Here is a 23,095-nt window from a genome sequence, read left to right on the forward strand (position 1 = left end):
TGACCTAACCGACTTGACAAAACTATAGTTTGTTAACAAGATATTTGTGGAGTGGTTGAAAAATTAGTTTTAATGACTCCAACCTAAGTGTATGTAAACATCCAACTTCAAACATAGGTTGCTGGTAATGTTACCAGGGCCACATTCAGTTGAAAAACATTCTCCAAAGTTGCACATAGAAATTCCATGAATAGAGCCAATGTTTTTCCTTATTCAACATGCCAGAGAGGCATGTTTGTTCTACTTAGCATGTGCTAAAAGTGCCCCCAGGTTGTTAGCTATAGCCAACTTTTGAGGTGACATGACTGAACAAGGTGTAGGCTAAACAAATGTATCCTAGTTTTAGGACGGCCTGTGATATGCTTTATGAATGTGAAAATGCGGCCCACCAATGCACAATAGAAAGAAAAAACATTGCGCCATTATGGGTAATGTCTTTTGATTTAGAATCAGCCAGTATCTCTTAGGAAATGAGAGAGACTCGGCTACATCGGCCGCAGAACCTGGATATTAAATGCAGTGGGAAAAGTGAGAGGGTTGAGCGAGAATACAAATTCTACAAATTCAAAGACAATGTCATGTCTGCCCACATAAACCACATAGAATTTCAGGAATTTTGCTTTAATACTGAAAAATGTTCTCTCTGCCACATTGCAAAATGAGTAGAATTGCATTGCATTTGTCAAAAAATTGCTAAAATTATTTTGCCCATTACAAAATGTGTAGAATTACAGGAAATTCACTTTAAAACGTAAATCTTTATCTCTGCCTTCAACAGTTTTTCCCAAAACCAAACTCACTTAGGGCCCCCAAAAGGCTAGCCCTGCCCACACTCCCAGGCAGCTCACCAGCTGATATAGGCTGTTTGCCGGGTGTGACAAATCCTTCCCACTGCTGAACAGAACTGCCCTGCGCATCTGTTCTGCTAATATTAATTATGCTTATCACTGATGCTTATGCTTATCCAAAAACTCCAGTCCATCAGATTATAGTCACATAGAACATTTTGTCTCATCTCGTTATAGTCAACTGAAATTAAAAATCATTTTAGTTTAGTAATAGTTTTTTCTGGGTCTATTTAGTTGATGAAATTAACACTGCTGTGTGTGTGTGATGATAATTTATGAACTCACACAACTTTCTAGACATTCTTTCTAGTCTACCATTCACCGGTCCTGGCAACCCACATTACGCACACCTTGCAACCATCATTCTGCACACCTGCTCCCCATCGGTATGCACACCTGCTCCCCATCGTTATGCACACCTGCTCCCCATCGTTATGCACACCTGGACTTCATCATGACCTTTATTACTTCCCCTTGATTTAGCCGTCAGTAGCCTCAGTCTTCAGGCAGTATTGGTTTTGTTCATGTTCAGTGTGACTCTCCTGGTTTGTTTATCTGCTTATTCTCATTATTAAACTCCCCTTCTTCACCTGCTTCCTGACTCCTAGCATATACGTTCCAGTCCTATATCTAGGTGACATAAAATATATATATATTTTTTCCACATATATATAAAACCCTTTTTTTCCAGTAGGCACAAAACTACCTTCATACTTCCGGTTACATTCAGACTCATTTGTAGCCCAATACTTCCAGTTATCTTCACATTAGTTTGTATCCCAAATGGTTCGGACACTACAAACAGAAGTTGGCACATCGACGGTATCGACTTCAGACGAGTCCCTTGACACTTGTGGGGTTTGTAGAGCAAAACATGAAATACTAGCAGCACTCTGTCCTAACACAAAATACTAGTGGCACCCTGTCCTAACACATAGTCCTAAATCATGGATCTGATTCATTTGATTGATTATTTTAGTTTAATGATTGCACCTTATCTTCTATAACCCCTATCAAATGCACCATCGTTGACAGCATGACTAATAAAAAAACCTATTCTACTGGCCTCGCCTGTTTCAGCTATAGTGATCATGACAAGAAATGTGCATTGCAGCCATCACCCCTCTTTTAGTTGTAAGACACATCTAGAGGCCATATTAGTCTGTGTGTTGACCATAAGGTGGCAGGAGAATCACATTTTCCTCCATATTTAATTATTTTACCAGCCACCATATCTACAGTATGTACCATTTCCTGTAGTTGGCCCATTATATCTGAGATCTGAAGATCTGCCACTTTTGCACTCCTCTGGTATAGTAAACCAGCTCACCCTAGCACCTTTAATGGTGAGTCAGGACAAGGTACCAGATTCTCCCTTTAGTTGACTGAAAAAAAACAGAAGGCCAGTGGATAGTATCTAGCCCTTACAAAGCTCACGGACATTTTTTGTGACTGTGTCCTCTCTGTATTAACATACCTGACGGTCTTGTGAGCTCCAGCTTTTATTGTCGTTTATTGACATTTTGCTGAAATGTCAGCTGCCACAATCTGCCCTTCTTGAGCCTGGGATCTGTTGGTGTTCTGGTTGAGGAAAATAGCAGTCATGAAAGAGCTGTAAATGTATTCCCCCTGTTGCCTGTCCTTATCTATTCCCCCTCACAAACCCAATCAGGGTCAGTATTCAGAAAGCTTCATAGAGTAGGAGTGCTGGTCCAGGATAGTTTTTTGAATGAGCTTATATGGACAAGGGGAACCTGATCCTAGATCAGCACTCCTACTCAGAGACAATTTGTCAATACGAGCCCGGAGTAGTTATGGCACACAAGCCATAAAGTACAGAGGAGCTGGCCTCTTCACAGCAGAGTAAAACCTTTCAGCCCTCTGCTTAGCCCAATTCCTCTTATTTTGACATATCCTCACCATTATCAGTGGTGATATTATGGTTACATGTTGAGAATAGTTGACTTTTTATCATTTTTTACCATGTTATCTGTACTTTTTGGGGTGATGTTTGTGTATTGTGCTTGCCAGTGGCGGCTCTAGCTTGTATGGCTCCCTGGGCCGGTAGTGTGTAAAAAAATATATATAGTCCAAAAATATAGTCCATAAAGTCCAAAATGGATGTAGCAACTACAGATTGCCTCTTTCAGTCTATCAAAAGTGTACAAGTTTGAGCACGTGTCCGATAGGCCTATGGAGAAAAAAAATGATCAGCATGAATTAGGAAGAGAAATAAAAGCCCCACTTTTATTCCATAGGCTTGGATCCACACAATGCAGCTGTTTGCTAGAGCGCATTTTTCACTCCTTGTCAACTGGTTTCAAAAACAATGATTGATAGGCAGCTTAAACTTCTTTAATTCAACCAATATACCGTTCAAATACATATTTAGATTTGTGAACAGTCATCCACAACAACCACAATACGTAGGGTGCAAATAGGTAAATGAGAGAGCAGCAGTGTGATTCACATCAATGCACTATGTAGATATCAATAATCAGTTATTGTAATATTGGTATCGTCGTAGTCTACACCACTGCTGTCATCCTGACCTCCAAGCGTTTATTCAACATGGATCATCTTTGGATGCCGACAGCAGTCGCACCACTGGAAGACATGGCTTGGACTGTAGCCTACAAAAGCCTATTCCTGCTCATTTCCCTCGATCCACATTTGGTGTATTATCATAATCATAGTGGTCTCTGATTTGTGATCAGACTCGCTTAGGTGGAACAAATTTAAACTTCAGCCTATTTTCAATGCTGATTTGAATGACATTGAATGACATTGAGAGGTGTCAAATATTTTTTCTCGCAAACATCCTTTCTGAATTTAAAAGTAATCTTTGAAGTAATTGTGTAGTTTTTCAAAAGTATCTCATTTGATTACAATATTTTTTACTGGTAACGTAACGGATTACAGGTATCATTTTTTTGTAATCCCATACATGTAAAGGATTACATGTCACACGTTACTCCCCGACCCTGCCTATTCAGACAAACCCTGCATATTCAGAATTGAAACATAACACCTCACTTTGATCAAGCCAGACAACATGGCAGCTCCATGTATGGCTGCCTCACTCTCTGTGGGGCCTGATTGATGAAACTGAACTGGGAATGAAAGCCTGTGAAGAGACATACAAGGATTTATATTGAAGGGGAAATGCAGGGAGATGGGGAAGATTCTAGCAGATATGCTTCTAGAAAAATAGCATTGGGATGAAGGCTTTAATATCCCTTGACATTTTCCTTTCATCTTGACTTACAGTGCCTTCAGAAAGTATTCAGAGCCCTTGACATTTTCCTTTCATATTGACTTACAGTGCCTTCAGAAAGTATTCAGAGCCCTTGACATTTTCCTTTCATCTTTTACAGTGCCATATTCAGTGACTTACAGTGCCTTCAGAAAGTATTCAGAGCCCTTGACATTTTCCTTTCATCTTGACTTACAGTGCCTTCAGAAAGTATTCAGAGCCCTTGACATTTTCCTTTCATCTTGACTTACAGTGCCTTCAGAAAGTATTCAGACCCCTTGACATTTTCCTTTCATCTTGACTTACAGTGCCTTCAGAAAGTATTCAGACCCCTTGACATTTTCCTTTCATCTTGACTTACAGTGCCTTCAGAAAGTATTCAGAGCCCTTGACATTTTCCTTTCATCTTGACTTACAGTGCCTTTAGAAAGTATTCAGACCCTTGACATTTTCCTTTCATCTTGACCTACAGTGCCATCAGAATGTATTCAGACCCCTTGACATTTTCTCTGCATCTTGACTTACAGTATCAGAAAGTCAGACCCCTTGACATTTTCCTTTCATCTTGACTTACAGTGCCTTTAGAAAGTATTCAGACCCCTTGACATTTTCCTTTCATCTTGACTTACAGTGCCTTTAGAAAGTATTCAGACCCCTTGACATTTTCCTTTCATCTTGACTTACAGTGCCTTTAGAAAGTATTCAGACCCCTTGACATTTCCCTTTCATCTTGACTTACAGTGCCTTCAGAAAGTATTCAGACCCCTTGACATTTTCTCTGCATCTTGACCTACAGTGCCTTCAGAAAGTATTCAGACCCCTTGACATTTTCATTTCATCTTGACTTCCAGTGCCTTCAGAAAGTATTCAGACCCCTTGACATTTTCCTTTCATCTTGACTTACAGTGCCTTCAGAAAGTATTCAGACCCCTTGACATTTTCCTTTCATCTTGACTTACAGTGCCTTCAGAAAGTATTCAGACCCCTTGACATTTTCTCTGCATCTTGACCTACAGTGCCTTCGGAAAGTATTAAGACCCCTTGACTTTTTCAAAATGTTGTTAGGTTACAGCCTCATTATGAATCTACACACAATACCCAGTAATGACAAAGCACAAACAGGTTTTTAGAATTTGTTGATAATTTATTAAAAATAAAAAACGGAAATATCACATTTACATACAGTTGAAGTCAGAAGTTTACATACACTTATGTTGGATTAAAACTCGTTTTTCAACCACTTGTTAATTAACAAACAATAGTTTTGGCAAGTCGGTTAGGGGAAATCAAAAGAAATCAGCCAAGACTTCAGAATATAATTGTAGACCTCCACAAGTCTGGTCCATCCTTGGGAGCAACTTCCAAAAGCCTGAAGGTACCACTTTCATCTGTACAAACAATAGTAGGCAAATATAAACACCATGGGATTACGCAGCCGTCATACTCCTCAGGAAGGATATGAGTTCTGTCTTACTTTTTTATTTTTTTACCCCCTTTTCTCCCCAATTGTTAGAAGTTACTATCTTGTTTCATCGCTACAACTCCCGTACGGGGTCGGGAGAGACGAAGGTCGAAAGCCATGCGTCCTCCGAAACACAACCCAACCAAGCCGCACTGCTTCTTAACAAAGCGCACATCCAACCCTGGAAGCCAGCCACGCCAATGTGTCGGAGGAAACACCGTGCATCTGGAAACCTGGTTAGCGAGCACTGCGCCCGGCCCGCCACAGGAGTCGCTAGAGCGCGATGAGACAAGGATATCCCTACCGGCCAAACCCTCCCTAACCCGGACGACGCTAGGCTAATTGTGCGTCACCCCACGGACCTCCCGGTCCCGACCAGCTGCGACAGAGCCTGGGCGCGAACCCAGAGTCTCTGGTGGCACAATAAACCACTGCACCACTCGGGAGGCCCCGAGATGAACGTACTTTGGTGCGAAAAGTGAAAATCCGTCCCAGAACAACAGCAAAGGAAGACGCTGGATGAAACAGGTACAAAAGTATCTATATCCAAAGTAAAACGAGTCCTATGTAGACATAACCTGAATGGCCACTCAGCAAGGAAGAAGCCACTGCTCCAAAACCACCATAAAAAAGCCAGACTGCGGTTTGCAACTGCACATGGGGAAAAAGACTGTACATTTTGGAGAAATGTAATCTGGTCTGATGAAACAAAAATATAATTGTTTGGCCATAATGACCATCGTTATGTTTGGAGGAAAAAGGGGGAGGCTTGCAAGCTGAAGAACACCATCCCAACTGCGAAGCACGGTGGCGGCAGAACCATGTTGTAGGGGTTCTTTGCTGCAGGAGGGACTGGTGCGCTTCACAAAATAGATGGCATCATCAGGAAGGGAAATTATGGGGATATATTGAAGCAACATCTCACGGCATCAGTCAGGAAGTTAAAGCTTGGTCACAAATGGGTCTTCCAAATGGACAATGACCCCAATAGATAATTCCAAAGTTGTTTCAAAATGACTAGAGGACAACAAAGTCAAGGTATTGGAGTGGCCATCACAATGCCCTGACCTCAATCCTATAGAACATTTTTGGGCAGAACTGAAAAAGCATATGCGAGCAAGGAGGCCTACAAACCTGATTCAGTTACACCAGCTCTGTCAGGAGAAATGGGCCAAAATTCACCCAACCTATTGTGGGAAGGCTACCCAAAACATTTGACCCAAGTTAAACAATTTAAAGGCAATGCTACCAAATACTAATTGAGTGTATGTAAACTTCTGACCTACTGGGAATGTGATGAAAGAAATAAAAGCTGAAATAAATCACTCTACCAGTATTCTGACTTTTCACATTATTAAAATGAAGTGGTGATCCTAACTGACCTAAGACGGGGAATTTTTACGAGGATTAAATGTCAGGAATTGTGAAAAACTTAGTTTAAATGTATTTGGCAAAGGTGTATGTAAACTTCCGACTTCAACTGTAAGTATTCAGACCCATTACTCTGTACTTTGTTGAAGCACATTTGGCAGAGATTACAACCTCAAGTCTTCTGGGGTGTGATGCTACAAGCTTGGCACACCTGTATTTGGGGAGTTTCCCCCATTCTTCTCTGAAGATCCTCTCATGCTCTGTCAGGTTGGATGGGGAGCTTTACGTCACAGCTTTTTTCAGGTCTCTCTAAAGATGTTAGATTGGGTTCAAGTCTGGGCTCTGGCTGGGCCACTCAAGGACATTCAGAGACTTGTCCCGAAGCCACTCCTGCATTGTCTTGGTTGTGTGCTTAGGGTCGTTATCCTGTTGGAAGGTGAACCTTCACCCCAGTCTGAGGTCCTAAGTACTCTGGAGCAGGTTTTCATCAAGGATCTCTCTGTAATTTGCTCCGTTCATCTTTCCCTTGATCCTTACTAGTCTTCCAGTCCCTGCCACTGAAAAACATCCCCATAACATGATGCTGCCTCCACCATGCTTCACTGTAGCGACAGTGCCAGGTTTCCTCCAGACGTGACGCTTGGCATTCAGGCCAAAGATTTCAATCTTGGTTTGATCAGACCAGAGAATCTTGTTTTTCAAATCAAATTGTATTTGTCACATGCACAGAATACCTTACAGTGAAATTGTTACTTACAAGCAACAATGCTTTAAGAAGTTTTAAGAAAAAAAGTGTTAAGTAAAAAATAGATAAGTAAACATTTTAAAATAAAGGTGACAAATAATTAATCCGCAACAGTAAAATAACAATAGCAAGGCTATATACAGGGGGTACCGGTACAGAGTCAACGTGCTGGGGCACAGGTCAGTTGAGATAATATGTACATGTAGGCAGGGGCGCGCCAGGGATTTTGGGCCCCATGAAAGATATCACATTGCGACCCACCACCACAGGCCACATCAACCCTGCGCAATTGCTGTAACCACACACCTCCAGAAGCCAATCGACCCATTCAAGGCTTTAAATAACTCTACCTTTGCAGGCTTGCAACTCTCTTGTAGTCCAATATTTACTGTACTATATTTACTGAGAGTGAGCTGTGAAAATATAATACTGCAGACATGCATGCAACATTATGCATACAGTGGAATTCACTATTTGATGCAAGCCTGATACCCTCTATAAGAAATGTGCTAAAAGCCATCTTTTACAGTCTAAATGTAATTTTAATGGAAAAGTTATTGAACTGAAAATTCTCTTAACATTAATGAATAACTTAAAATAAATACAACTTAAATATACATTAACCTCTTCAATTAAAATAAATTAACATTATCATCTATATAATGATATAACAAACAGAATAAAATCAGAAGCAGAGTTTTGAACTAAGTATACAGACCAACTAAAAAAAATAACCAGCTGTACAGTGGAAATGGAAAACAAAATGGAAATGAAAAGGCCTGATGGTGGCGCTAGAGGAAAGGTCAAGAGGTCACCAAATCAATAGGTTTCTTCCACTTGGGGGCTTGATTGTGCACAACACATTTTATGACAATCCAGCCATTACTTTGAGATATATCTTGTTCTCAGTCTGTTCTCAGCCTGTGGACATCATGTGTGTAGTGATCCAATATCCATAGCCATGCCATTGAACATTTATCACTGGCCCTGGCTCTGCTTTACTCACCAAGAGCCCAGCGCCCAGCCTTCTTGCTAGCAAAGTCACTGATTAAGTCTTTGAAGTTCAGCTTTCTAGCTATCTGACTTTCAATGGAAAGCATGGCAAGACTGCAAAGTCTGTCCCGGGACAGATAGTGGACCCGAAATAGTTTTTAAAATCAGTTTTAGCTTAGAGGAAAGCTCTCTCGCCACCAACAACAGTCACAGGCAGTGTGCAAAATATACGGAAAGCAATGCACACGTCTCCAAGATGCTTTGCAGCTACATCTTACAAACTGCATTCAGAAGACCAAGAGGGGACAAGTTAGGGGGGGAAATGGCAGCATATACAGTGTTCAGGTGTCTTACTTTATTTTGAAACTCAAGTGTAAGATCTCTGGAATACTTCATGACCAGTGGTTGGCACACAGAAGAGACTTTATCCTCACTAATCTGCCCAACTTTCAGAACAGCAGAAAAGGATTCTACAATTTTTCCAGTGGCGTGGAACCTAGTGTCCTAATCACTTATCATGTTGTCCATAGCAGTAAAAAACACTATGTTCCAAAACACCGTTGCAACACTGTCCTGAGCTGTCTCCTCTTAAGAGGTCTCATGGAATCTCTTTCCTTTCCTCTGGCGGCTGTGTTCCTTGCTAAATTGAGGTGCAACATCCATTTGCATTGCAATCAGTGTTGCCTCAGACAGGAGAGACTCCCATCCATCTCTAAGAGCCTGCATCTCTTCCTTTAAGGCTCTGATATTAGCTGCCTCTGTGTCAAGGGAGACTTTTCCTGACTGGAGAATCACATTCCTGTCCTCAATGCATTGCAGTCCCTGCAATTATGTCAACTGACATGTCATTCAATACAATGCTGCTCACCTCCTTCTTCGGTTGGGAGTAGGGCTGGTTCAGGGGTATGGAGATGGGGAGACAGGGCTGCTGAGTCTGAAGCTGCATCTGTTGGGCCTGGCACTAGGCAGGGGCAGAGGCTCTCTGGATGTTTACTTTTGCCAAATAGAAAAAAATTAACTATTAGTTTTATTAGTACATTGTAAATAAAATATTATATAAATGATGAAATGTACTATTTAATTTTTTAACCTAATGTTCTAATAATTGGTTAGGGCCCCTGTCAGTCACAGGCCCTTAGAATCCCCCTCACCCACCCCACTATGCATAGATAATAAAAAGAGAGTAGCAGCAGCGTAAAAGACGGGTCTGGGTAGCCCTTTAATTAGCTGTTCAGTAGTCTTATGGCTTGGGGATAGAAGCTGTTAGGAAGCCTTTTGTACCCAGACTTGGTGCTCCGGTACCGCTTGTCGTGCGGTAGCAGAGAGAACAGTCCATGACTAGGGTGGCTGGAGTCTTTGACTCATGGTCTGAGAGTCTTTAGGTGTCTTTTGGCAAACTACAAGCAGGCTGTCATGTGCCTTTTACTGAGGAGTGGCTTCCCGTCTGGCCACTCTACCATAAAGGCTTGATTGGTGCTGCCGGGATGGTTGTACTTCTGGAAGGTTCTCCCATCTCCACAGAGGAACTCTAGAGCTCTTTCAGAGTGACCATTGGGTTCTTGGTCACCTCCCTGACCAAGGCCCTTCTCCCACGATTCCTCAGTTTGGCCAAGCGGCCAGCTCCAGGAAGAGTCTTGATGGTTCCAAACTTCTTCTATTTAAGAATGATGGAGGCCACTGTGTTCTTGGGGACCTTCAATGCTGCAGACATTTTTTGCTTACCCTTCCCCAGATCTGTGCCGTGACATAATCCTATCTCGGAGCACTACAGACAATTCCTTTAACCTCATGGCTTGGTTTTTGCTTTGTCATTGCACTGTCAACTGTGGGACCTTATGTAGACAGGTGTGTGCCTTTCCAAATGATGTCCAATCAATATAATTTACCACAGGTGGACTCCTATCAAGTTGTAGAAACATCTCAAGGATGATCAATGGAAATAGGATGCACCTGACCTCAATTTTGAGTCTCATTGCAAAGGGTCGGAATACTTGTGTAAATAAGGTATTTCTGTTTTAGATTTTTTTTTATTTGCCAAAAAATATATAGAATCTGTTTTCGCCTTGTCATTACGGGGTATTGTGTGTAGATTGCTGAGGATTTTTTTTATTCAATCCATTTTAGAATAAGGCTGTAACATAACAAAATGTGGAAAAGGTAAAGGGGTCTGAGTACTTTCTGAGTACTGTCTGCTATGCAGACGACACACAATTAATCTTCTCCTTTCCCCCTTCTGATGACCAGGTGGCGAATCGCATCTCTGCATGTCTGGCAGACATCAGTGTGGATGACGGATCACCACCTCAAGCTGAACTGAAGACTTGGGGAAGGACTGCCCGTTCCATGATCTCGCCATCACGGTACAACTCCATTGTGTCCTCCTCCCAGAGCGCTAAGAACCTTGGCGTGATCCTGATTAACATTTCATTCTACAACATCCGCATACGACCCTGCCTCACACAGGAAGCGGCGCAGGTCCTAATCCAGGCACTTGTCATCTCCCGTCTGGATTACTGCAACTCGCTGTTGGCTGGGCTCCCTGCCTGTGCCATTAAACCCTACAACTCATCCAGAACGCCGCAGCCCGTCTAGTGTTCAACCTTCCCAAGTTCTCTCACGTCACCCCGCTCCTCCGCTCTCTCCACTGGCTTCCAGTTGAAGCTCGCAAAGACCATGGTGCTTGCCTACGGAGCTGTGAGGGGAACGGCACCTCAGTACCTCCAGGCTCTGATCAGGCCCTACACCCAAATAAGGGCACTGCGTTCATCCACCTCTGGCCTGCTCGCCTCCCTACCACTGAGGAAGTAAGTTCCCGCTCAGCTCAGTCAAAACTGTTCGCTGCTCTGGCTCCCCAATGGTGGAACAAACTCCCTCACGACGCCAGGACAGCGGAGTCAATCACCACCTTCCGGAGACACTTGAAACCCCACCTCTTTAAGGAATACCTAGGATAGGATAAAGTAATCCTTCTCACCCCCTCCCCCCTTAAAATATTTAGATGCACTATTGTAAAGTGGTTGTTCCACTGGATGTCATAAGGTGAATGCACCAATTTGTAAGTCGCTCTGGATAAGAGCGTCTGCTAAATGACTTAAATGTAAATGTAAATGTAAATGAAGGCACTGTATCTTATGGCTGACTTGACTGGTAGGCCTGTACTCTCTTGTGATATACTTTTATTGTACATGCAAACGATGTGAAAGACTTACCACATCAGGCCTTCAATGTCAGGCAGTGGTGGAAAAAGTATCAAATTGTCATGCTTTAGTAAAAGTAAAGATACCTTAATAGAAAATGACTCAAGTAAAAGTGAGTCACCCAGTAGTAAAAGTTTAAATGTATTTGTTTTTAAATATACTTAGGTATCAAAAGTAAATGTAATTGCTAAAATATACTTAAGTATCAAAAGTAGAAGTAAAAGTGTAAATCACAATATTTTTTAAGGATAGCCAGGGGCACACTCTAACATTCAGACATAATTTACAAGCAAATAATTTGCGTTTAGTGAGTTTGTCAGATCAGACTGTCACGGCTGATTTCCTCCTCTTCGTCTGAAGACGAAGATGGCCCCACTGAATGGCCCCACTGGACTGAGGGGCAGCTCCGGCCTGAGGGGCAACTCCGGACTCAGGGGCAGCTTGGGACTGAGGGGCAGCTCGGGACTGAGGGGCAGCTCGGGACTGAGGGGCAGCTCCGGACTGGCTGACGACTCTGGCGGATCCTGGCTGACTGACGGCTCTGGCGGATCCTGGCTGACTGGCGGCTCTGGCGGATCCTGGCTGACTGTTGGCTCTGGCGGATCTTGGCTCACTGGCGGCTTTGGTGGATCCTGGCTGACTGGTGGCTCCTTGCAGACTGGCGGCTCTGGCGGCGCCTTGCAGACTGGCGGCTCTGGCGGCTCCTTGCAGACTGGCGGCTCTGGCGGCTCCTTGCAGACTGGCGGCTCTGGCGGCTCCTTGCAGACTGGCGGCTCTGGCGGCTCCTTACAGACTGGCGGCTCTGGCGGCTCTAGCAGCTCTGGTCATTCGGGAGACTCTAGCAGCTCTGGACAGGCGGGAGACTCTAGCAGCTCTGGACAGGCGGGAGACTCTAGCAGCTCTGGACAGGCGGGAGACCCTAGCAGCTCTGGACAGGCGGGAGACTCTAGCAGCTCTGGACAGGCGGGAGACTCTAGCAGCTCTGGACAGGCGGGAGACTCTAGCAGCCCTGGACAGGCGGGAGACTCTAGCAGCTCTGGACAGGCAGGAGACTCTAGCAGCTCTGGACAGGCGGGAGACTTTGGAGAGATGGGAGACTCTAGCAGCTCTGGAGAGACGGGAGAATCTGACGGCACTGGTTGTACTGGGCCGAGGGCACGCACCTCAGGGAGAGTGCGGGAAGGAGGAACAGGGAGTACTGGGCTCTGGACACCCACAGGAAGCCTGGTGCGGGGGACTGCCACCGGAGGGCTGGTGCGTGTAGGTGGAACTGGATAGACCGGACCGTGCAGGCGCACTGGAGCTCTTGCGTACCGAGCCTGCCCAACCTTACCTGGTTGAATGCTCACGGTCGCCCCGCCCGGGCTGTGTTGGCGAACTGGGGACACCATGCGTAAGGCTGGTGCCATGTATGCCGGACCAAGGAGACGCACTGGAGACCAGATGCGTAGAGCCGGCTTCATGGCACCTGGCTCGTTGCCCACTCTAGCCCGGCTGATACGAGGAGCTGGTATGTACCGCACCGGGCTATGCACCCGCACTGGGGACACTGTGCGCTCCAAAGCATAACACGGTGCCTGCCCGGTCCCTCTCGCTCTCCGGTAAGCACAGGCAGTTGGCGCAGGTCTCCTACCTGGCTTCGCCATACTCCCTGTGTGCCCCGCCCAAGACATTTTTGGGGCTGACTCTCGGGATTCCAGCCCTGCTTCCGTGCTGCCTCTTCAAACCGCCGCCTCTCTGCTTTGGCTGCCTCCAGCTCTGCCTTGGGGCGGCGATATTCCCCCGGCTGCGTCCAGGGTCCATCTCCATCCAGTATCTCCTCCCAAGTCCAATAGTCCTGATTGCGCTGCTCCTCCTGCCGCTGCCTGTCACCACGCTGCTTGGTCCTGGGTTGGTGGGTGATTCTGTCATGGCTGATTCCCTCCTCTTAGTCTGAAGAGGAGGTGTAAGCAGAGATCGGACCAAAATGCAGCGTGGTAAGTGTCCATAGTAGATTTTAATGAATAAACTGAAACAGTACAAAACAATAAACGAAACAAATAAGAAACAGTACTGTGTGGTGAAACAAACACAGACACGGAAACAATCACCCACAAAGTACCCACAGAATATGGCTGCCTAAATATGGTTCCCAATCAGAGACAACGATAGACAGCTGCCTCTAATTGAGAACCAATCTAGGCAACCATAGACATACAATATACCTAGAAAGGAAACAGCCCCATAAACATACAAAACCCCTAAACAAGACGAAAAACACATACATCACCCATGTCACACCCTGACCTAACCCAAATAACAAGGAAAACAAAGAATACTAAGGTCAGGGTGTGACACAGATGCTGCAGGGATGACTAGGGATGTGCACCCGCACTGGATGTTCTCTTGAGAAGAGCGTGAATTGGACCACTTTCCTGTCCTGCAAAGGATTCGAAATGTAACGAGTAATTTTCGGTGTCAGGGAAAATGTATGGAGTAAAAAGTACATTATTTTCTTTAGGAATCTAGTGAAGTAAAAGCAAAAGTGTAAATCGTCAAGTAAAGTACAGATACCAAAAAAACTACTTAAGTAGTACTTTAAAGGGGCGGCAGCGTAGCCTAGTGGTTAGAGCGTTGGACTAGTAACCGGAAGGTTGCGAGTTCAAACCCCTAAGCTGACAAGATACAAATCTGTCGTTCTGCCCCTGAACAGCCAGTTAACCCACTGTTCCCAGGCCGTCATTGAAAATAAGAATGTGTTCTTAACTGACTTACCTGGTTAAATAAAGGTAAAATTAAAAAGTATTTTTCCTTAAATACTTTACACCACTGATATCAGGTCTCTTTATTTATTACCTAATGCTGTAAATCCATTTTAATGAAATGTTGTGTGTCATTGTGTTCTATATCCTTCTGAAACATAAATCAGAATTGTCTGTGTGAAAGCTGTTTTCAGCTGCACTTCCACTGATAGCCACATGAAGCCAGTATTCCACTTCACACCAAAGTGCCAGTCTAAGAAGCAATGGCAGTGAAGAGCAATGTGTTCCAATGATTATGCTACTGCAATCTGACCACACACTCGCTGACTCTACCTTCTGTTACAATACCACAGCCATTTACATGTCATAACTCCCTGTGGATATGCCCTAATAAAATAGTGCACACACCAACGCTCCAGATCAAGTTAGATGGCTATACTGTAGTTATCCATAATATAAATAATTACTTTCCAGAGATTATATCTCTGTGTGTGGGAGAGGGTGGGAGGAATTTATTCCAGGTGACAGGTTTACATTCAGTAATTCATAAGACAGTTGGAACACACCCTTCATAAGGATCGGGTAAAGATACATGTGGTCTGAGGTGTATTAAGAAGATATAGCCTCCTGGCATGTCGCTGTGACATTCTTTGTAACTCCTATTACACTCTAAAGGGAATACTTGTCATACCCAAAGCCAGTTGGCCTGTTAATAATAGCCTAAAATGAGATTGATCAACTCCAGTGTTTTGACTCAAAATCAAATGCATAGAGACTGATACAGGCATTTGCCCTGAAATAACCAGCAAGCTTAGTTATTCAGTAGTGCACACACCTCCATTTCAATAGCTTTTTTTTTTTTAAACTTTTATTTAACCAGGCAAGAACATATTCTTATTTTCAATGACGGCCTGGGAACAGTGGGTTAACTGCCTGTTCAGGGGCAGAACGACAGATTTATACCTTGTCAGCTCGGGGGTTTGAACTCACAACCTTCCGGTTACTAGTCCAACGCTCTAACCACTAGGCTACGCTGCCGTTGCATTAGGCAGCAGGAGTGACATTTGTCTGAATACTGTAGTCCAGAGGGACAGTAACTGCATTTATCTCACTCAATAAAGCCACTGGAATTGAGCTCCAACAGCCAGCCCACATCTGTTTAACTGACAGTAACCTTGGCCTATGAGGGTTGACCTAAAGCGTTTCCTTAATTGCGCAATAGTGGGCGTGAATGTGTGGAACGCTTGGTTCTATTGTGGAGAGCGAGAGGACGGTTTTGCAGGTGAGGCACTCTCTGCTGAACTGCATTTAGACTACGGCAACCCGCCAACTAGACATTTCAGAAATAACGGTATTGGTTGAGCGGATTGTATCAGTTGGCTGTGAGCACAAACATATCTACGGGAATCAGGTAAACACGTTTTCAAGTGAAATACCCTATATAGTTCATTCGGGACGGACTTTAGCGCGTTAATGGTAATGAGAGTAGCCTAATGTCTGTTCGTTTTGTTTTGGGGTCACTGAGTAATGTTAGTGTGTTTACTGTGAAGCTCTATCGATGGGTGTTTTGAAAGTTTACCTTGTTGCAGGTATACATATTTTCTATTCGAAGTTGTCTAAACATTTTTGAGCGAACTGTATTGCCTTATGCGCATTTCATTATTTGCGAAAATGACTTGTTTTTACAACAATATCCCACATCCGTGCGAGGGAGATATTACATACATTCCCTTGAATTATGACCATTTCTCCTTTCAGGCTACTGTATTTTACTGTATCAGGTCTCCATGCGTTCAACAGCTGTTGATACAAAGTATCCTGTGCGTAAAGCTTCGAGGATAGACATATGGCTACTGTATTCTACATCTGGAATTCATTCTCCAGTCGCTGAAAGCTACTCTGTAGAATGGTTTCATTTTGAAACAGCGAATACTTATATTCCTGCATACTGTAATAGTGAATATATCCATATCTGCAGCAGTACACCGGTCTTTGGCAGTAGGCTGTAGGGGAAATATTCAATGTCAGTCTCTGCAGTCAAGAATGTTGATGTGCGGTGATTGTCGTGTACAGATGGCTGGCTTCACTGCAGGCGCGTGCCACTGGCAAAAACATTGGCGCCTGTTCTGATTGCAGCTTGGAATGAACACTGCTGTAGGCCTACAGATATTGATGTAGCCTATATTATTACTGTTTTACAAAATGTATACTGGTGTAGCCTATTTGATCTCAAGGTTATGTTGGTTATGTTTTGCACTTTGAGTGTTGGACATCTTATATTTTATTACATTTTTCCCCCACATCACTCTGGATCAACTTGAATGCAATTCCGGATGGAACCTGGATGTGCTGTATGAATTATGATGGTGAGTACAAATAAATACTTCCTACATTTCCACACAAAAGGAATATAACCTGTTGGAGGGGTCTGCCCTTGTCACCTATCAACAAATTGTGGGACATTTAAGTCTACTGTAGGCTACAACTGTTAGGCTCCTTTGAGATTGCCAAATGCCTTGGAGGCTATAAATGCATAGCCTAGCCTACCACAGCAAATGGCATTGCAGGTATGACACAGAGAGAGTTGAATTGGGGTGAATTGACTACAGACAGAATGCCTTTTGCTGTGATAAGGAAGTGAATAAACTCAAGAAACACAGTTCAAATAGGTTATTTTTAGGACAGCCTGTTCTGTTTGGGTTTTAACCTACCGGTATTTGTCTCGTATTTAATCTTCCGAACCCCCCAAAGCTGTGGATTAACCACAGCAAATGTCAGTCAGCACAGCACTAGAAACACTAAGCTATTAAAATACTACAGAAATGTCTGTCAGTCTTCGGTCTGGCGTGCTGTTATTGTAATTTTTGTGCAGCTGATACTTCCTATTTATATTGTTGGGATTCTTCTGTCCATTCCCTAGGGGAAAAGTTCAGTTACTGCCAGGCAGATGTGCCTCTGGTTCTCTCCTCTCTCTCTCTCTCTCAATTCAATTTAAGGGATTTTTTGGCATGGGAAACATATGTTTACATTGCCAAAGCAAGTAAAATAGATAATTTACAAAAGTGAAATAAACAAAAAACATTTTTACAGTAAACATTACACTCACAAAAGTTCCAGAAGAATAAAGACATGTCAAATATCGTATTATGTGCAAATAGTTAAAGTACAAAAGGGAAAATAAATAAACATAAATATGGGTTGTATTTACAATGGTGTTTGTTCTTCACTGGTTGCCCTTGTGGCAACAGGTCACAAATCGTGCTGCTGTAATGTTACACTGTGGTATTTCACCCAATAGATATGGGACTTTATCAAAATAGGGTTTGTTTTCAAATTCTTTGTAGGTCTGTGTAATTTTGGGGAACCATTTGTCTCTAATATGGCCATACATTTTGCAGGAGGTTAGGAAGTGCAGATCAGTTTCCACCTCATTTTGTGGGCAGTGTGCACATAGCCTGTCTTCTCTTGAGTGCCAGGTCTGCCTACAGCAGCCTTTCTCAATAGCAAAACAATGCTCACGGAGTCTGTCAGGTATTCTGCCACTGTGTACTCTCTGTTTAGGGTCAAAATATGTTTTAGTTTGCTCTGTTTCTCCTCTCTCTCTCTCGCTCTCTCTGTCTCTTTCTCTCAGGGAAATGTTTTCCTGCAATACGATACAAAAGCAAAAATAATCCTTATTGATCTGCAGGTATAACTCAGACTCAGCCTCCTTTCCCAGCAGCAGTCATAAAGTGCTCCATTACCAGAATGACTCATGCCTACTGATCAGACATTTTTCATGTAGCCAAACTTATGGGATGATTATGAATGCTTAAGTGCTATGAAAGTCAAAGTATCAACTCGGCATGGTAAATATTTGATTGCAATACCCTGGCTATGCCTGCTCCAGTGTTTCTGCCCCCTGCCTTGTAGTTTGGGAGAAAACGACCACTGTTTCAGGTTGTCAGGGCTTTAGTGCATATGGTCTTTTAATTAAACTTGGGTGCAAAGGCCTCTGTATTCACATTACAGTTTCCTGGTTATATTTTGTAAAGCAATATATATGGTCGTCTCTGACTGCAAGATTGTTATGCACTGATTAAATAGTTATATTTACTTTTCGAGATTGTAAGATAGAATCTCAGATTGCACTGCACTCTCCCTCTAATATAGAAGCATATGAAAGAAGGTTCGAAGAACCCTATAGGCTATGCACAATGCATTCCGTAAGCCAGTGGTTCCCATACTTTTTATAGTCCCGTACCCCTTCAAACATTCAACTTCTAGCTGCGTACACCCCTCTAGCACCAGGGTCAGCGCACTCTCAAATGTTGTTTTTTGCCATCATTGTAGGCCTGCCACACACACACTATACGATACATTTATTAAACATAAGAATGAGTGTGAGTTTGTCACAACCCGACTCGTGGGAAGTGACAATGAGCTCTTATAGGACCAGGGCACAAATAATAATATAATAATAATCAATCATTTTGCTCTTTATTTAGCCATCTTACATATAAAACCTTATTTGTTCATCAAAAATTGTGAATAACTCACCACAGGTTAATGAGAAGGGTGTGCTTGAAAGGATGCACATAACTCTGCAATGTTGGGTTGTATTGGAGAGTCTCAGTCTTTTTCCACACACAGTCTGTGCCTGTATTTAGTTTTCATGCTAGTGAGGGCCGTGAATCCACTCTCACATAGGTACGTGGTTATGAAGGGCATTAGTGTCTTAACAGCGCGATTTGCCAAAGCAGGATACTCTGGCAGTATCCTAAATCTGGCAGTGGCTTCTGATTGAATTACATTTTCACAGAACTACATGTTGCAATTTCGATGAGGCTCTCTGGTTTAGATATCGGTAAGTGGACTGGAGGCAGGGCATGAAAGGGATAACAAATCCAGTTGTTTGTGTCATCTGTTTCGGGAAAGTACTGCGTAATTGTGCACCCAACTCACTCAGGTGCTTTGCTATATGACATTTGACATTGTCCGTAAGCTTGAGTTCATTTGCACAAAAAAAATCATACAATGATGGAAAGACCTGTGTGTTGTCCTTGTTAATGCAGACAGAGAAGAGCTCCAACTTCTTAATCATAGCCTGAATTTTGTCCCGCACATTGAATATAGTTGCGGAGAGTCCCTGTAATCCTAGATTCAGATCATTCAGGCGAGAAAACATCTCCCAGATAGGCCAGTCATGTGAGAAACCCGTCATCATGCAAGCGGTCAGACAAGTGAAAATTATGGTCAGAAAATAAAACTTTAAGCTGGTCTATCAATTTTTTTTAAACGTGTCAATGCTTTGACCCTTAATAACCAGCACACTTCTGTATGTCGTAAAAACATTACATGGTCGCTGCTCATATCATTGCATAGTGCAGAATATACACAAGAGTTCAGGGGCCTTGCTTTAACAAAGTTAAACATTTTCACTGTAGTGTCCAAAACGTCTTACAAGCTGTCAGACATTGCCTTAGCAGAAGTACCCTCTCGGTGGATGCTGCAGTGTACCCAAGTGGCGTCGGGAGCAACTGCTTGCACAGGTATTACCACTCCACTATGTCTCCTGTCATGGCTTTAGCACCATCAGTACAGGTACCAACACATCTTGACCACCAAAGTCCTTTTTATGTCACAAAGCTGTCCAGTACTTAAAAATATCCTCTGTCATGCAGGTGAAAGAGGACCCAAAAGCGACTTGGCGAAAACAGAGTCTTTAATCCAGTAAAGTAAATACAAACAAAAAACACAACTTTCACTCGAAATGACGAGGACAAACTGGAGACTCGATCTTGAACAGCAGGTGAACAGCAGGTTGCCTCGGGAAGGCACTTGAACCAGACAGACTCAGACACCTGCTCACCACGCAGCATCTGAGGAAAACACGACACGACAGGGCGATACACAATCACAGCACGGTGAATTCTAAACAAGGAACCGACAGGACAGGAACGGAACACAAAGGAAGAAATAGGGACTCTAATCAGGGAAAGGATCGAACAGGTGTGGGAAGACTAAATGATTGATTAGGGAATAGGAACAGCTGGGAGCAGGAACGGAACGATAGAGAGAAGAGAGAGCGAGAGAGTGAGAGAGGGAGGGGAGAGAGAGGGATAGAAAGAGGGAAAGAACCTAATAAGACCAGCAGAGGGAAACGAATAGAATGGGAAGCACAGGGACAAGACAAGATAATAAATGACAAAACATGACAGTACCCCCCACTCACCGAGCGCCTCCTGGCGCACTCGAGGAGGAATCCTGGCGGCAACGGAGGAAATCATCAATGAGTGAACGGTCCAGCACGTCCCGAGACGGAACCGAACTCCTCTCAGGACCGTAACCCTCCCAATCCACTAAGTATTGGTGACCCCGCCCCCGAGAACGCATGTCCATGATCTTATGTACCTTGTAAATAGGTGCGCTCTCGACAAGGACGGGAGGGGGGAGGGAAGACGAACGGGGGTGCGAAGAAAGGGCTTAACACAGGAGACATGGAAGACAGGATGGACGCGACGAAGATGTCGCGGAAGAAGCAGTCGCACAGCGACAGGATTGACGACCTGGGAGACACGGAACGGACCAATGAACCACGGAGTCAACTTACGAGAAGCTGTCAAGAGGAAGGTTGCGAGTGGAAAGCCACACTCTCTGGCCGCAACAATACCTTGACTCTTAATCCTGCGTTTATTGGCGGCTCTCACAGTCTGTGCCCTGTAACGGCAAAGTGCAGACCTCACCCTCCTCCAGGTGCGCTCACAACGTTGGACAAACGCTTGAGCGGAGGGAACGCTGACTCGGCAAGCTGGGATGAGAACAGAGGAGGCTGGTAACCCAGACTACTGAAACGGAGATAACCCGGTAGCAGACGAAGGAAGCGAATTGTGAGCGTATTCTGCCCAGGGGAGCTGTTCTGCCCAAGACGCAGGGTTTCTGAAAGAAAGGCTGCGTAGTATGCGACCAATCGTCTGATTGGCCCTCTGGCTTGACCGTTAGACTGGGATGAAACCCGAAGAGAGACTGACGGACGCACAATCAAACGACAGAACTCCTCCAAAACTGTGACGTGAATTGCGGCCTCTGTCTGAAACGGCGTCTAACGGGAGGCCATGAATTCTGAATACATTCTCGATAATGATTTGTGCCGTCTCCTTAGCGGAAGGAAGTTTAGCGAGGGGAATGAAATGTGCTGCCTTAGAGAACCTATCGACAACCGTAAGAATCTGAGTCTTCCCCAGACAAAGGCAGACCGGTAATGAAGTCTAGGGCGATGTGAGACCATGGTCGAGAAGGAATGGGAGCGGTCTGAGACGACCGGGCAGGAGGAGAGTTACCCGACTTAGTCTGCGCGCAGTCCGAACAAGCAGCCACAAACGGCGCGTGTCACGCTCCTGAGTCGGCCACCAAAAGCGCTGGCGAATAGACGCAAGAGTGCCTCGAACACCGGGATGACCAGCTAACTTGGCAGAGTGAGCCCACTGAAGAACAGCCAGACGAGTGAAACAGGAACGAAAAGGAGGTTACTAGGACAAGCGCGCGGCGACGCAGTGTGCGTGAGTGCTTGCTTAACCTGTCTTTCAATTCCCAGACTGTTAACCCGACAACACGCCCATAAGGAAGAATCCCCTCGGGATCAGTAGAAGCCACAGAAGAACTAAACAGACGGGATAAGGCATCAGGCTTGGTGTTCTTGCTACCCGGACGGTAAGAAATCACAAACTCGAAACGAGCGAAAACAACGCCCAACGAGCTTGACGGGCATTAAGTCGTTTGGCAGAACGGATGTACTCAAGGTTCTTATGGTCTGTCCAAACGACAAAAGGAACGTCGCCCACTCCAACCACTGTCGCCATTCGCCTAGGGCTGCGGATGGCGAGCAGTTCACGGTTACCCACATCATAGTTGCGCCTAGATGGCGACACAGGCGATGAGAAAATAAGCGCAAGGATGAACCTTATCGTCAGACTGGAAGCGCTGGGATAGAATGGGTCCCACGCCTACCTCTGAAGGCCAACCTCGACAATGAATTGTCTAGTGACGCCAGGAGTAACGAGGATAGGAGCGGACGTAAAACGTTCTTTTAGAAGATCAAAAGCTCCCTGGGCGGAACCGACCACTTAAAACACGTCTTGACAGAAGTAAGAGCTGTGAGAGGGGCAGCAACTTGACCGAAATTACGAATGAAACGCCGATAGAAATTAGCGAAACCTAAAAAGCGCTGCAACCGACACGTGACCTTGGAACGGGCCAATCACTGACAGCTTGACCTTAGCGGAATCCATCTGAATGCCTTCAGCGGAAATAACGGAACCGAGAAAGTAACGGAGGAGACAAAAAAAAGAGCACTTCTCAGACTTTACGTAGAGACAATTCTCTAAAAGGCGCTGTAGAACACGTCGAACGTGCTGAACATGAATCTCGAGTGACGGAGAAGAAATCAGGATATCGTCAAGATAGACAAAAACAAAGATGTTCAGCATGTCACTCAGTCTCTGAT

At 44.3% G+C, this 23,095-nt stretch overlaps 1 protein-coding gene across 10 annotated transcripts in view; it reads left to right on the forward strand.

Moving 5' to 3' along the window:
• The first annotated feature begins 15,777 nt into the window (after positions 1 to 15,777).
• Positions 15,778 to 23,095, forward strand: part of LOC124039622 (band 4.1-like protein 3) — a 102,729-nt gene continuing 95,411 nt past the window's right edge. For 9 of the 10 annotated variants that reach the window (XM_046355784.1, XM_046355791.1, XM_046355787.1 and 6 more), the window contains exon 1: positions 15,778 to 15,895. In XM_046355784.1, coding sequence (XP_046211740.1) covers positions 15,796 to 15,895 — 100 coding nt within the window. In that variant the 5' untranslated portion in view covers positions 15,778 to 15,795. Of the gene's footprint in view, positions 15,896 to 16,630; positions 16,980 to 23,095 lie in introns of those variants that run through there. The other variant, XM_046355790.1, reaches the window with a different exon arrangement.

Source organism: Oncorhynchus gorbuscha, linkage group LG07 (genome assembly GCF_021184085.1).
Source record: "Oncorhynchus gorbuscha isolate QuinsamMale2020 ecotype Even-year linkage group LG07, OgorEven_v1.0, whole genome shotgun sequence".
NCBI lineage: Eukaryota > Metazoa > Chordata > Actinopteri > Salmoniformes > Salmonidae > Oncorhynchus > Oncorhynchus gorbuscha.